At 38.3% G+C, this 15888-nt stretch overlaps 1 protein-coding gene across 1 annotated transcript; it reads right to left on the reverse strand.

Moving 5' to 3' along the window:
• Window positions 1-3524: 3524 nt before the first annotated feature.
• Window positions 3525-15579, reverse strand: NIPA1 (NIPA magnesium transporter 1). The gene is made up of 4 exons (XM_031058374.1): window positions 15534-15579; window positions 11592-11682; window positions 10188-10348; window positions 3525-8844 (listed from the first exon to the last, which is right to left on the reverse strand). Coding segments are annotated over exons 1-4 (765 nt in total). The 5' UTR covers window positions 15535-15579; the 3' UTR covers window positions 3525-8332.
• Between the last annotated feature and the right edge of the window lie 309 nt (window positions 15580-15888).

A 15888-nucleotide genomic window follows, 5' to 3' on the forward strand; every position in this document is an offset into this window, starting at 1 on the left:
CCGGCCCGGCTGAATGCCGGCACTCCCGCCGGGCTCGCTGCGGCCGCCCTGCAGCCTGGGCAGGTCACTGCCGCCACCCGCCCCTGCCAGCATCCGCGCTGCGCGGATTTTACACTCTCAGAAAATCGTAAAGTCACAGAATGGTTTGGGTCGGAAGGGGACCTTGAAGATCATCCAGTTTCAACCCACCCTGCCGTGGACTGGGAACCTTCGACTAGACCAGCTCGCTCAAAGCCCCATCCAGCCTGGCCTTTACCACTTCCAGAGATGAGACATCCACAACTTCTCTGGGCAACCTGTTTCAGCTCCTCTTCACCCTCGCTGTATGGAATTTTTCCTAATATCTAATCTAAAACATACCTTCTGTCATTTTGTTACCATTCCCTCCTGCACTGTCACTACATAAATAATTTTGCCCCATCTTTCCTGTAAGTTTCCTTCAGGTATTGGAAGGCTGCCATTAGGTCACCCCGAAGCCTTCTCTTTTGCAGGCTGAAATAAACACAAGCTGTCTGCCATAAGGGAGAGACATTTTACTGGGCCAGGTAAAGGGAATGGTTAATGAATCAATTTAATCCGCTCTCAGCACTGCTTTACCCAAACTGCTTTAATCTCATACAAAGTAAATGGATAAATGCAGTTAGAAAAATATTTGTCCTCACACACAAGGAGTCTTTGAAAATCATAACAAGCATCAGGCTCAGAGGGTTCTTTGGTTTCTTCATGACTATCTCTGAGTATGCTTTACGCAGCTGCCTTGTAACATTAAGTCTGAACAACCAACACTGCCAAAATACCTGTGGTATCTGCACATGGAAGATGCAGCTCTTTAAACTCAAGATAGTTTTGTCACATCCCTTAGTGACAGCAGTTCCTACTTTTTTAGTCTTCTCAGGATTTGTGTTGACATTATCCCAGTCTGCATAAGCAGCTGCTTCATTTTTGCAACACCTGGAAAGACATGGAAATAAAACCAGTCTTGGCTTTCCCTTGTGGGATACCCATGACAAAGCCACTTCTCATCACGTTACCCACTGTGTTATATCTCATTAAAAATGGCCCCTTGCTCTGACACAAAAATTACATTTCCACACCACCCAAAGCACATGGATAAATGTTAGGCCTATTTTATTCTCTAAGGCAACATTCCATTCCCCAATATAAAACTAATCTAGTATTCTTGACATGAACATTGCAGTTACAAAATAGTGTTATATGTGTATGTATATATAAAAATATACTTTAAGATAAAAAAAGTTGCTAAGCAATTTACAGTAATTACCTATGTACTGACACAGTAAGACACTAGCTTTTCTGTGTTTTGCCAAAAGATATCAAAACTGTGAAGTCTTTGAAAAAGTTAACAGCTGGTGAAAACGATTTCTACAATGGATTAAAAGATTAAACCAGTATAGTATAAACAGAAGAAACTAAGTACTGATAGCTAGGTTCAAAGCTTAAAGGAACTAAAGAACTTCATGTGCCTGTGATCATGCCAAATGCTGATAATGTGTATGTGTACATATTCCTGAGTTAAGAGTAATGTCTGAAGCAAGTCAATTTAGCCTTCCCCTTCCACTCTTGTCTCCCTCTGCTCTCCTCCCTTCAAAAACACCTCTCAACCAAGCTAAAACAATAATGAATAAATATCTGAAAATATTCACTCTAATATTAATCTCTAAGCAGTTTAGACATTTGTGGAACTTCAGTTGTTCTGTTAATCCCCTCTCTTGTGTTTTTCAGCTGCTAGTTCTGCTTAACATACATGCAACTGTTCAAAGTACAAATTCAATGCTTTGCTTTTGGCACAAAATTTGGCGCAATAAATATTTATTTCAAAGCCAGGGGTTGTGCTCAGTAACGGAAAGTACTCAAAATTCTATCTCAGAGTAATTTACAACAGCACAGTATTTCAGGCATGTCGGCTGAGTATCTGGCAAGAACTCCAAGCATGAGAATGATGGTAACCCACCTAATTTAACCTGTTCTCAGAGAGAAATTCAGGTGCACAAACCATCCTTGTGCCCAAGGAATTTAATGAGAGAAGTCAATGTAGGTCCTTTGGCGGGGACAGGTTTTTTTTAGGGCTTAGTATCTACTATATGTATAAATATCTTGTAAAATTTAAAAGGGCAAAGGGCAAAAATACACCTGCACAACCTTAGGACGCTTTAACAGGGTCTCTAGTGACCAGTTGCCTGCTGTGTTTTGTGAAGACAGCTGAGCAGAACAAAAACCATATCTGTGAGTCTACTTGTGCAACATCTACAGTGTCACGAGGAACTTAAGACACTCTGCTTAAGACTTAAATTTGTAGAACAAACCTCACAAAAATCAACAGGAATTTTTTTTCTTTTGACACAATGAGATTTTTGTCTTTAATGCTTCTTCAATATGAACTGCATTGCTGAGATAAATATATTAACTGTGTTGCTGAGATAAATATGCTCAGGATTGATTATGTCCCAGACTTTCAACAACACCAGTGGTGCAAATGGCACATTTGCCTTTACCACAATGCTGCTGCCTCAGAGGCCTAGCTCCTGACACGCACAAGGCGAGGATAGCTGAATTTTATTGCTAAAACATACAGACTCCTTATCCTACCTACTTAAAAATCAGAGATGCTGCATGCAGAAGTGAAAGCCTTTCAAAATTTCTGGTCTATCTTTGTACATTGCATTAATATTATAAATACCTTTAAAAATAAAATTGCAATAAAAAATCCATACTCATCTTTTCCACTGCACACATTTAATATTATTGAGGAGCTAATTTCCTTGTTTAAAGATAACTTTGAATTTTGACTGACAATGATATCAGTGCATCCCCTAAAACACAAATGCACAGAATGGAGCAGTTCTTAATCATAAATCCCACCATTAAAAAAAACCCCAGCCAACCAAAATCTAAGAGACACACACACAGACTCTAAGTTATGTATTTGCCAGTACCTGATACAAGGGGCTAGGAATTTCAGATGAAGAATGAGATGGGCAATCACTGTAGTTTTCCAAGCAATTCTTTCTACAGAGAGCTATTATGCCAGACAGTAAATCAGACTGGTGACACAGACTTCTTTACAGCTGTTGCCACTTGATGCACACCCAAGTGTGGAGCAGTAAATCTTGAAACAGAAGCTCTAGCAAGTAACCAATGTACAGCAGTGCAGGAACAGAGCACATGTTAACCCTCAATACACAGTTTGAAGTGACTCAAGTCCCAGCAAACATTTTTGCCAGAGAAGTCTTCATTCCACCTGTGAGCAAACTTCAGTCCAATGAAGACATTAAGACTGCAGCCTGCTGGTAGATACTGGTATAGGACAACTGAGCCCTCTGCAGGCCAACTGATCTGTACCCAGGCAAGAATCTGCTATTCTGATTAAAAGCAAAGCTGCTATTTTATGAAAGGGTAATGGAAATAGTTTAGGCTTATGAATTGGAATTAGCCTGTAAAGCAGTGTGTAGGAAACTTGATTTCCCCCTGACCCCATTTGTTAAAAACAAATCACAAAACAAGCATTGAGCTAGAAATAAATCATTTATTTTAAAACAATACAGGTTAATAAATAGATTAGTTATCAGAAAACTTACTAAATAGCCTTTTATAATTTACACAAGGCAAATACAACATGCCTATAACTATTTTTTAAAAAGCAAAGAGAGTAAGCTTGACTTGTAAGCCATTAACAAATCTATATATACATTATTTGGAAGCTAATAAAATAAACTGTTTTTATGTAATCTCTAGTAACTATATTGCAAGAGCATTGAAGCAACCAAACCTGACATTGTATTTTTGTTGCCAACCACCTTTTCCCTATATCCCATTAGAACTACTTTTTACATTCCAGGGGGAAAAAAAGGGAAATTAAAAAAAAAAAAAAAAGAAAAAAGAGAAAGTTCCACAGTTAAAAAAAAAAGACTTAAAAATACCTTTTTTGTGTAATCTTTTCCAATATTTTCCACTCTATAGAGCAACTGTCTGGGGAGGGATGTGGACATGGAAGGACCCAACACAACCACAAACAATAAAGAAAAGCCAAACTTCTTCGAAGCTTTTAAAAAGAAATTTCTTAATCCGTAACATTTCAACATTGCTGTCTGATACACTTGGGCACTAGTAATGATAACTGTTGACAACATTGGTGCCTAACACAGTACACATTAAAAATCTGCATTCTGTAAGCCCATAGATAGCACCAAAGAATTACTACAAGGATAACAGGTAACATATAAACATTTGATAATGCTTGATTTAACAGTAAAACTTCAGTAGTTACACCATCTCAAGACAACCAGGGAGTATCTGTAGAATCCTTGGTGTCTTATATTTATGAAACAAGAATGTGAGGGGGGGTACAATGTGCAAACAACTTCCCATTTAAAGCACCCCCTAATTATTAATCCCAAATTTCTTCAAATACAAACCCTGTATTTTTTAAAAATAAAATGAAAACTAAACCTTACTTTCTACTGTTTCAACAACTTAATCCAGTGTTTCAATTTTTCAGTGCTAGTTACTTCAGAAAAATACATATGTTCTGATAAAATCAATATTATTAATAGGAAGCCTCACTTGTCAAACTATGGTATGACAGGTTCTTATTAATGTTAGTTGCAGCTCACTAATAAATAGGCTCTATGTACACATCCACAGTCCTGGGAAGTCAATACAGCAGATAATTTGTTTAGATATTTTCCTTTTTTTACAGAAGTACTTGAAGTGTAACAAAGGTGGTTTTTTGGTTGTATCAAAAAGGTTTCTATTCTCCTACTGAACATTTGAGGGATTTTTGTGTTTGACACCTAATAGAGATCATGACTGACAAATGCAAATCCTCCATACACTGAAGGGATAATGATCAAAGAGCTATCCTCAAGTGAGTACCAAGTAAATATGTTTGACAAGTATAACAGAAGTCAGACATACGGAGTGAAACACCTTTCCTGTGGATTTGAACAGAATTCAAATGCATTCCACCACTGTAATGAATCCAGTTTTTCCATGGGTAGCCTCTCCCACTTCTACTTTGGAATCAGAACTGAAATCATCTGGCTTACAGCTATCAATGCATATAACACAATGAGAACGTGAAAAGGGCAGACCCATGAGGGATGCCAGAGCTCAGGAGACAACTATGCACATTTGCTCCCTGAGATGATGGAACTCAGATATCTGTCTTATTCAAAGTGCTTACTTGTCAAAGGGGTGGGAAAAAAAGAGGGAACAGCTAAAATTCAACTTCAACAGTGCCTCCTTTTAAATCAGAAAAGCAATGGGACTAAAAAAGGTAGGACACCTGGAAAGAGGAGGGTGTGGGATGGAGGGGGAAAGAATCATATCAACAGTGACAAGAGAAAATGCTAATACATTTCTAAAGTTAGAACTGAACCAGATCCAGGTACAGCAGAACTTGAAAGAACACTGCTACACTGAACAAAGTAGCAAAAATAAAGCTTTCAGTTACTTAGCATTCAAGAAGTAAAAGGCTGCAGATACAAATGATGTGCAAGGCCACGAGAATTTCTTTCACCTTAGGTGCTGGCTTTTGACATCTTTGTTTTAAACATCAAGGTTAATCAGACATTTCTAGAAAGCTCATCAGAGATGAGGAGCAGCTGGGGAGAAGAGAACTGTGCTGATATTTATCAGTGGTTACAATGGTCAGAGGATCACAGAACATGGTTGCTACTTTATTCTTCCTCTGCATAGTGAGCACTTACCAAGTAAACTTCATGTGGTGTAGAAAATGTCAAGGTTTAGACAGGGCAATCAAGTTATTCTGAATCTAACATTTACAAATAATTTGCATACGCATTTAACATACTAGGACAGGCACTTTATAAATAATTAAGAATTAATTTTATAACCAACCAAGACAAACAAATATGGGCAAAGAAGGAGTAAGATGAGACAACAATAATTTCCATTCTGACCTAAAGATTTTCAGAGAAGTCTTCAGACATTAAAGGCTAATACAAAACCAACATACAACTCATGAACTCTGAAGCTGAATTTTGAAAAGACAGCTTGACTGCTTCAGAAAACAGCTAACGTTGTTTTAAAAAGTAGGCTAGTACAGGTCTCGTAACCTGTGTGCAATTCCAGGTTCAATCAAAAAAAAGGGGAATTAACATGACAAAATATGAATGTTTGCTGAGAACCAAGATACCATCTTCCAATCAATAATGGACAGAAGCTAGTTTAGCCAGATTTCATAGCCCAATTACGCTCATCTACAATTCTCAGACTTTCTAAAAACCTTGCACAATATTTGAAAATCCATGAAGATGGTCTTTGCTCTGCTAGAGCTACTCTATTTCATTAAGATACCCAGTTACTGTGTGTCGGCCTGTAACAATGCACATTTCTGCCAACTCAAGAGCCATTCCCTGCATATGGAGTTTTAAAACAACCTTGCAAATAACATAGTAGGGCTCTTACTCCCTCAGAACAGTCCCTTCAGAACACTAAATCTTTTGGATTCACTTCTGCAATTATTGCTGCCATTAGTAGGGCTTACAGCATTCATTTGAAATGAAAATGGAGGCTGAGTTTTAAGGAAACTTCAATTCAGGTCAACAAAAAACATCACAAGAGCAGACAGTATTACTCCCCACTAATCAACATCCATGGTCCTGTCAGGCAGCTACAAAGCTACATTCATGATTTCTTGATAAAATGTTGTGAATTTTCTCAAACACTGTCTTGTTATCACATTGGGATTTTCTGTTTTCTCAGGAGATGTTCTCATCTAGAGATGTTGAGTTCCACTGCACTCTTCCATTTTTGTACTGAGACAGAAACAAACATGCATTGCTTTTCAAGATTTCAACTTTTTGACCCATTATGTTTTTGCTACCAAATGTAAGTAGAACATGAAATTAACTAACTATTTCATTCTTTAACATATCAATATTCTCTAAATGGTTTAAACTGAGCTGTTCGGAGTCATCCTCATCGTAGCTTAAGCTGTCTGTACTACTTGTCAAAATATTACAACTGAAGTGTTCACACCAGTCTATGAATTACTGATCTGAATGGATGTCCCTGTCAGTTACCTAAAACTCTCTGAATGCTTTAGCTTTTTCAGTCTTTAACCTCCTTTTCCCACATTACAAGAACATCAGACTATCTTTTTTGAGCTATGAGAAATCTCATGCTCCTCTCTCTTTTAAATTACTTTTTTTTTTAAATGGTCCCTATTTATTAGCTGTTCAACAAAATGGTCTCCTGCATTTAGTCACTAAACTAAAATAAACATATGCTGGACTGATTTCAACACTCCTCTTCCCATTAGGACTATGAGTTTTTCAGAAGCTGTCAAGGCATCCAGGAGTTTCAGTTCAGATTTGTAAATTCTTCCTAAAAACATATGTTCCTTCTGTTTTTACAATTTGAGTATAGTCCGGTATTGCAGACAGTGAAATTGAATTATTAAACCAGTATAGGCCATCTGAAACAAATACATTCAAAATTATGCAGTATTTTTTGATTGCAAAGGCACTGAAACAGTTCTGAGCTGCTTACAAATAAACCACAATGTAGGCAGTAAGCCTGTGCATCATTTCCACATCCTTCACAGTCCTTCTACCTGCTCCCAATTAAACACTCTTAGATGAATGCAGTATGTCTTAATGTATGTAAGTTACAAAAGAAAATGCATACCTGGACACTACCATGAGCTGATAAGTAATTAGTGAAAGATATTTAAGGGTCCACTGCTCTGTATAAAGAACTCAATTTACAACTCCCCTGTGTCTTCACCACATGGCAGACAAAGTTGCCAAGACAGTCACTAAAAAGAAGAAATTACAGTCCATGATCCAACCAACATTGGTCTGAGAATTCACAGCCTTGATGGTGAAGACATTGCTATACTGACATTCACATATTGTTCCACTTACTTTCCCCCTCTTATTTTAAGGTATACATCACTTATGATGAAAGGTATCAGATTGAGTGCATTAGAAACTGATGTCCTCTGCCCACAGAAATGGTGCCTCAGAAGTCACAACACAAGCTTTCACACAAGTCTGTCAAAATATTCACAGAGCTATTTGATGGACTACCTTTTACAGTGAGGAAACACATCAGTCTCTATGCTGACTCAATTAGTAGCTCCAATTAAGGTAATTTATTGTGTTGACTGGGTTATGTGGACAGCTGTTCCTTTGAAACTGGATGGAGGCCTCCAGTTCATTTCACATAGGCCACCAAATTGTCAGAGGGTAGTTACCAACCTGAATCCTATTTGAAATAGTGACCTAGAAATGAACAGCTCTGCATCCTTCCCTGAGCCATCCAGTTTCCCCTCAAAAGTATTTTAATCTGTCTTCATGTTAGGTTTGTTTAAATCTCCAATATTGAAGTTGAATTCCTTGAAGACTTGTATAAGAACAATTCCAATAGACACCGTGGTGAATCCACAAGCCATGCCCAAAAAATCTACAACTCCTACATTACTCCATTCCCTGAAAAGGATGGCTGAAGCCAACAGGACTAGGGTGGTAAACACAACATAGTAGATGGCACCAAACACAGAGGAGTCAAAACACTCCAGTGCCTTATTGATGTATCTGAACTGAATGATAATGCTACATCCTAATACTGCCAGAAGTACCAGACAGAGGTACAGAGCCCTTTGACTTGATGGGTTATTGTGAAAGATATCTTGAGCAGCCAGCCCAATGCCTTTTGTGCTGGGAACAGTGAAACTGCCCAACAGAGAGCAAATACTGATGTAAACCATAATATTAGTAGGTCCATGAGCTGGAGCTATCCAGAAGATAAGCAGGAGAAGCATTAACAGCACTATGCAGAGATAACCCACGAAAACTGGAAAACAAAAAGAAAACAAGAAAATATCAAGATGAGAACTCTTGGTCTTCTAAAGATTTTAGCAGGCAAATCATGTCCTAGCAGTGACTTTCAGGTATACATTACAATTAAGATTTGCTATTGAAGATAGATCCAAATCACTGAGCTTCCAGAATGCAGTATGTCTTCATGTATGTAAGTAAATATTGGCATCAACAACTGATGATGTTGTCATGTTCTTTGGGAAAAACAAATAACCATGCAGAAAATTACACACTGTAGCACATTTGAAATGGATTTCAGATGGCTTTTTTAAATCTTATTCTCTTTTCCATTAGGACCATACTCCTTAAAGTCTCCTATGACAGACAGAAGGTTAACACCTCATTCATAAACAGTTCATTAAAGCACAGTGTGTTGATCCAGCAAAGAGCTTAAACATAAAATTAGATCCCACTAAGGTGAGCCCATGAGTAGGGACAGTTAGAACAAACATGAGGCCATATTATGTACATTATACAATCAGTACACATATAAGATCAGTGAAAAACATTTCATGCTTCAGAGTTTAAAAAAAAATACAGAGCCAATGCTCTTTGCTCAGACTTAAATGGTAAACTGAGACCAAGATATTTGTTTTCTTTTCTTTGTTTGCAGACTTTTTGAATAGCTGATGTTATTAGCTTTGAGTTTCTCTCACTTCAAGCAAATACAAGAAAAACAATAGTTGGCAGTTTAGCGCTTAAGCAAGAAAAATAAAAATGGGCCTGGAACATATTAGTACCAGAATGTGTCCTCCAGCAGCTGGTGAGAAAGAACAGGCATTTCAGCATATGTCTCAACAGCCTATTTCTACATACCTTTATTGTGCAAATAAATCTGAGAACATAACTGGTATTTAGTATAAACTTTTAATTTAAAAACCATGGACAAATAAAGGAGAGAAGAAAGACAGTATTTTTTTTGTTTTGTATAAGACAACTTGAATTGAGGTCCTAGATTTACACTTTTCATCTCTAAATAGCAAGATACAGTCTTTCAGAATGTTATAAAATTACAAGTTCAACTGGCCATTGTTCTGAGTTTGCTGTGCAGGAAAATGTTTTCAAAAGTATCCATGTTTTCCTTTCTGCACACATGTCCCAGTAAATATGACAAGTTCTAAGAAGAGCAGGGCATAGTTTTCTTACACAAAACCTGTACTGATTTGCCTCTGTCACATCATGATTTCCTCATAAGTCAACCTCCCTACCTGGTAGAAGTGGTAGTAAGCCTCTTCCTGGAGGAAGGGGTAGTAAGCCTCAAGTGTGTTCCTGCTCAACCTCAGAAAATCACTATGAATTAATGAAAAAACAAACTACCTGGATTTGTAAGCTTCTCTTCAAGCTCAGCCTGAGTCGTTACACTCTCGGACTTCGGGGAATGGATAATGAGAACAACAGACCCAGCACAGCTCAGCAAACATCCCAGCTTGCCAAGAATGTTCAGTTTCTCTTTCAGCAGGTAAGAAGCTAAGATGGACCTTTGAAAAGAGGAAGAAAAACAGAAGTTTGACTACATCCTGTTAATAATGTTCTAATAGTGCTGTGCCATACGAATTTCCCTTTTAAAGGAATACTATCAAATGCTGATGAATTCTCAAAAAGTATTTCTGACTTATCTGAGGAAAGATTCATCCATTTGCAGTTTTACTCCACCCTTGACATCTCTCCTTAGGAAAAAAACCCAAAACAACACAACACAACAAGATGCAAACCCCAACAAAACTTTTAGCCACAACACCCCAAACAGCAAAACCACATCACCCCTTCAACCTCTCCCCAAACAACTGAAACCCCCCTCCAAAGCAGACATCTGACCCCCCAGGCAGACATCTACCTACTACCAAATTGGTGAGCTGTCACAAAGCCCCATTTTATAGATACTAAGCAGCCATGAGATATAAGTGACCTTTGGTTACAAAGATCCCAGGGCTGGGCTCAGATATGTAGTTGACCAAAGTGAGCAAAACTATGTGGCCTAGGATAAAATAATAGGTGGTACTTAAAGTACCATCAGTGTGCTTCACAGTGATAGAGTTAAAAACAGACATGAAACAATGCCATCTACACTCTGAAGCAGATCACCAGTGCAGGCAACAGAAAAATCTCAAGGTAATGCACAGCTTTGTTTTCAAAGAGTTGTGCTTTTTCACTGCAGTAGTTCCACAGCTGTAGTTCATCTATTCACAAAATATTAGTTACATATTAAACTCCTTAAACTCACTGCCTTTTCTGTGCCTCCCACAAACATAACTTCTAAGAAGCTGGGGGCATGCATGTGCAAGGAACTCCCTTGAGATTTTCTCCTTGGAAAGAGGCCAGATCCAATAAAATGAAATCAGCATCAATAAACACACTCGGGCTGTGGATAGCTGGGTAGAGAAAGATGGTGAGACAAAAGGAAAGATCTACATAGTAAGGGAACTGTGAACAAGAGAATAGGCAGAAAAGTCCAGAACAACCACAGAAAAGGGAGGAAAAAAAGTTTATCTGTTCAAATCATAGTGAGAACTAAAAGCAGAACATAGTGAGGAAAACCCTTCTTCACTGCCTTCCCCCAGCCGTGCTTTCCTGGGGAAAACAGGAGTAGGTGACATTGTAACACATCATGAACAGCCATAAGCCTGACATTTCTCAGCAGACCTCCAGAGAGCACTGAGTCCATCTGACATTTTATTAAATAGTAATGACATCCAGATAAGAACAAGAAAAGCAAACTCTCACCCAAATGGAACGCCAAGAGCTCCCAAGGGCGTCACTAGCACAGTTGGGACTGCAGTGTAGGCCAAGAAATTCCCTATTTGACCCAGTGCCACTGTCAAGAGAACCAGAAATAAGCCTTTAAACTCCTTTGTAAAAATAAGTAATCAAAACTTGCCCAATACTGTTTGGGAAAGACTGACCTAACTGGAAAAGAGATGTTACAATTTGCTTAGTTCTGCTAATTTTGCACATAAACAAAATGGCTGGAAATTTTCTGTAGTTTTGTATTTTTTAATACAGGATTTATATTTGCCACACAAGAATATCAAGTGGGCACAGTAAATAATCTCATTTGTAAATTCTCTTAGTTAAATAGAAATAAGACTATGAATTAGAAACACTCACGGATTATAACCTCAGTATTACACTCAAATATTTTAAGAGGAGGGGTAAAAGTATATATAATCCATGGTTGCATCCTTAGAATGTGCATTCATATAAAACAAATGTACTTAATTATAGTTCCTAACAGCAGGGTTAGTTTTTGGGGGGGAAATAAAGACAGTGCTGAGGAATCTTCTACTGAAACAATAAGCACATGCATAAGGGCTCCTCAATATACTACACCAACTTTTCATAACACTATGTAACATCCAAAGTCATTCCTGACAACTGTAAAAAGAACATGTCTGACAAGACACAGTAACAGCCTCAACCTTATTTTTCTTTCCTCCAGTAAAAGCAAATTCCAAGATTTACCACAGTATTGCACATCACAGCTGTGATAACAGTTCATGTGTTCAAGTTTTCAGCTAAAAAATAAAAGCTAGATGGTTTTGCAAGTGCTGGCAAGTTTATAATAGGTCAACATATTTGCATAGTTACAGGGTCTGTGGTAATTGGCAAGAAGCTTGAGATTGAGCACAAATTACATACAGCTCAAATTTCCAGTTGCTGTTAAAAGCCATTATCAGCATTTAAAAACATTTCAAGAATCCAAGATGTCTTTATGCTCAGGCTGGCACTGCCCTCAACTATCAAATATCATTACTTTCATCCAATTTTTTACATCTGCAAAGCACTCTGCAAACATTAATTAATTTACCAATTTAGCTCACATTATCAGTAGAGCTGAAGACCTGTGTAACCTACAGGAAATATGAAAGAGACAAAAAAAACTTGCAAAACTGCAGTGTGGAAAAATTATACTAATTAAATTCACTGAGGCTTTCTCTATGTGCGGGAGTGAGACACAGAAATTGATGAGCAGCAGCATTTCAAAGGCACAAGAGACAGAGGTGATCTCCCTGTCCCTAGGAACAGAGTAACTCAGTTATCAGCCTCAGGCTGTTTGGAGATCTTTGGATGGAGAATGGTGCACAGCTGGCACTCTGCATTTCTGCAGATGACATACATTTCCAAATGACTTGGACAAAAGGTTGCTTTTTTTGGAGGTCAGGTGTCTGAACTTTCTGTTGGAAGAACTCTTAACAGATGGCACCAACATCAATCCATAAAGTAGATTTCTGAAGCTTCAGTCAAATGGAACATATTGTAAAGTAACTGAATTTACTGGAGATTTTCCATATCACCATGTAGTAGCAACCAGTAGTAGGAACAGTCCCTTACCACCACAAATGACAGAGCAGGACTAGTTAACACCAATTAAAAAAAGAAGCTCAGTGGTTGTTACCATCTACCTGATGTTGAGGACCTTTGCTGCCAACCTATCTAGTCCTCTCTGAACAGAAATTCCTCATCAGATACATAAGTGCTAGACATGACTTCAGTTCTTGAAGGCACACCAAGCTTTTAATATGATGAACAAGTACCAGTACCCTCAAAGTTACTGCAACACAAAACCTGATGCACACTGGCATGTCGCCATTAGCAAGGAGACCAGGAGTGGACCTGCACAGCAAAAGATATCTATTCTAGGCATGCCAGGGAGTTTATTTCAGACAAACTTCAGCCTGCTCCTGCTAACTTAAAGTCTATTTGCAGCTCGCATGCATCAAGTACATTAAGTATGTTCCTAGAATTCATCTTCCAACCTAGTTTCATTTTAAAGACCAGGTCAGAAGCCCCAACTCTGCTATGAAATGTGAAATACAGCCCAATCTGTGGTGACAAACAGCAGATGCACTTCACAAGTGCACTCCTCATCCATAATACAACACTAATGTAGATGTTTTCACTGTAAGAACCAGCCACATCACTGCTGCTATCAAAACCTGCACTGAAACTAATTAATTAGCCAATTAATTAGTTTAATGCTCATTGAAATACCTGTATACATGCTGCAATCACTCTTTTGACTACAGAGTAAGGAAAAGTCCCTTAGCAGAATGTGCAGCCCTTCCTCTGAAGTCTTCAATAATCCAGTGGATCCCAGGGCCACCAAATGGTTGGGCAGCATTATGCTGAGTCAGCATGCCAACACAGAAACACTTATTCACCATCTGAACAAACACCATGAAAACAAGTTGATAGAGTTTATGTGGTTTTTGTTAGTCATATAAACTCCAAATTCTCTGCTTGAGAAAATGAGGTCAGCTATTGTCATTTCACCCAGATAACTGTGGGCATTGCTAATTCCACAAGTAACACCTTTCCCCACACAGCACCTTTCTCTGCATCCCATAAGTGTCTACCTGGCCCTTGTTGCTGCTGTTTGTGACTGTGCTGCCATTCTGAGTCTGTAATATCCACAAGCAACTCTTCTTGCTCAGTTCCTCAGTAAAGCCACTGAGGTTTTGTTTTGAAATACCTGCATCTAGCTACTGGAAAAAAGCCAGCTGATACCATTCCCTTCAGCTGTTTTGCCTTCATTCAGTTCAGTCAGCTCTTTTAAGCATGAAATTGTTTTCTCTGATTCACTAAGATAAATCCTGTAATAAAACCTCCCTTTTTTAACTCCTTCTGCTTAGAGATTACAGATGGGAGCCTCAGGAGTGAAAACAGTGACTGATGCACAGATTTACTTTTACTTAGGCAGTAGTGATCCTGTCAGGGGAGGAAGCTGTCAAAGATCCACTTAAACTCAGGTTAAATCAGCCGAGAACTTTTCTTCTGAAGCTCTGTTGGCTTCTACACTTGCTGCGAACTTTGTCCTTCAATGGGATCTCTTGGTTTTCATTCCTTTTGCATAGCTTTAAGACAACAAAACCAAAAATCAGAGACCTACCTTGCTGCCACAAAACCAGAGGCACAACTGGACCCATATACTTCTCAGAAACAGCACCAGAACTTTCCAAATAATTCACAAAAGGCTGGATTAGAATCTAAACATGAGGTATGACTCTAAGCTTGTGGGTAGAACTAGGGCTCATGTAAGAGGAGAAAGCTAGTTGCTCCCCATGCTCCAGATTCCCATCAGAGAATGAACTTGGTGTAGGCAGAGTTACAAAGATATTAAGGGTAAAAGTACACCGATCTCATATCAGCACCACAGAAGGCTCTGCATTAATCTTGCAGATTAAAAGCAAACCTGAAACTGTATCTGTTGAACAAGAAACCAAAAGCATTTTGGTTTTTTTTTTAATTGAGGATGGTTAAATGCTTTCTGATCTAAAACACAACATGTGCTCAATGAGCCCTTTTGTGCAGAGCAACAATTTTTAATTCAGCTTTGACTTTTATTAAAAACTGAGCTGGCCAGTGCAATACAGTGACACAAACCATTCAGGAGCCCAGAGTCAGAGCAGTGTGTGGCTGCCAAGGGCTGCAAGCACCAAATGGTTTAGAAATGTGGAAAGATGGCTGACTCATGTTTGTCCCAGCTCTTTGCCTCTGCAAACACCACCAGGCTTGGTAGCCATGGTAAGAGTTTACTAAAAGTGGAATATTTCTAGGGATGGAAATTTCATGACAAGGAAGTGTAAGATTCAAGATGAAAACCCAGATTTCCTGATGTCTCCTATCACAAAAAAAAAAAAAATTGAAACTTTTTAAGATACTTACTAGCAATAGTGCCCGACCACCATACTATATCAGTTAAGTATGAAGTACCTGGAAGGATAGGAAAATGTATTAGAAAAACATGAAAGCACAGACAGTATGAAACAACAGTCTCAGTTACTAAAGACCTTAATCTTAAACCTATTCTACAAGGCAACTGAATCTGAGATTTAGAAAAAAAAAAAAAAAAGAAAAAAAAAAAGAAAAAAGAGAACAATATTGGATTTGGCTTATGTTTCCAAATAAGACCTTCTTAAGACAATGTGTTAGTCAGAAGTCCTGGTTTCCAGTTTGAAGTACCACCTATGTGACACTAATGCAGTATTGTGTAGAAAAGCACCCAAAATGTCACCAAAAT

This window comes from Geospiza fortis, unplaced genomic scaffold (genome assembly GCF_000277835.1).
Source record: "Geospiza fortis unplaced genomic scaffold, GeoFor_1.0 scaffold366, whole genome shotgun sequence".
NCBI lineage: Eukaryota > Metazoa > Chordata > Aves > Passeriformes > Thraupidae > Geospiza > Geospiza fortis.

Excerpts from the sequence above, each read along its gene's own strand:
- NIPA1 (XM_031058374.1), bottom strand. Across the intron at positions 10,349-11,591 it reads GCTCTTGGCGTTCCATTTGG|GTCCATCTTAGCTTCTTACC; the intron begins GTGAGAGTTTGC and ends CTCTTTTCAAAG. Across the intron at positions 8,845-10,187 it reads AGAGAAGCTTACAAATCCAG|TTTTCGTGGGTTATCTCTGC; the intron begins GTAGTTTGTTTT and ends TTTGTTTTCCAG.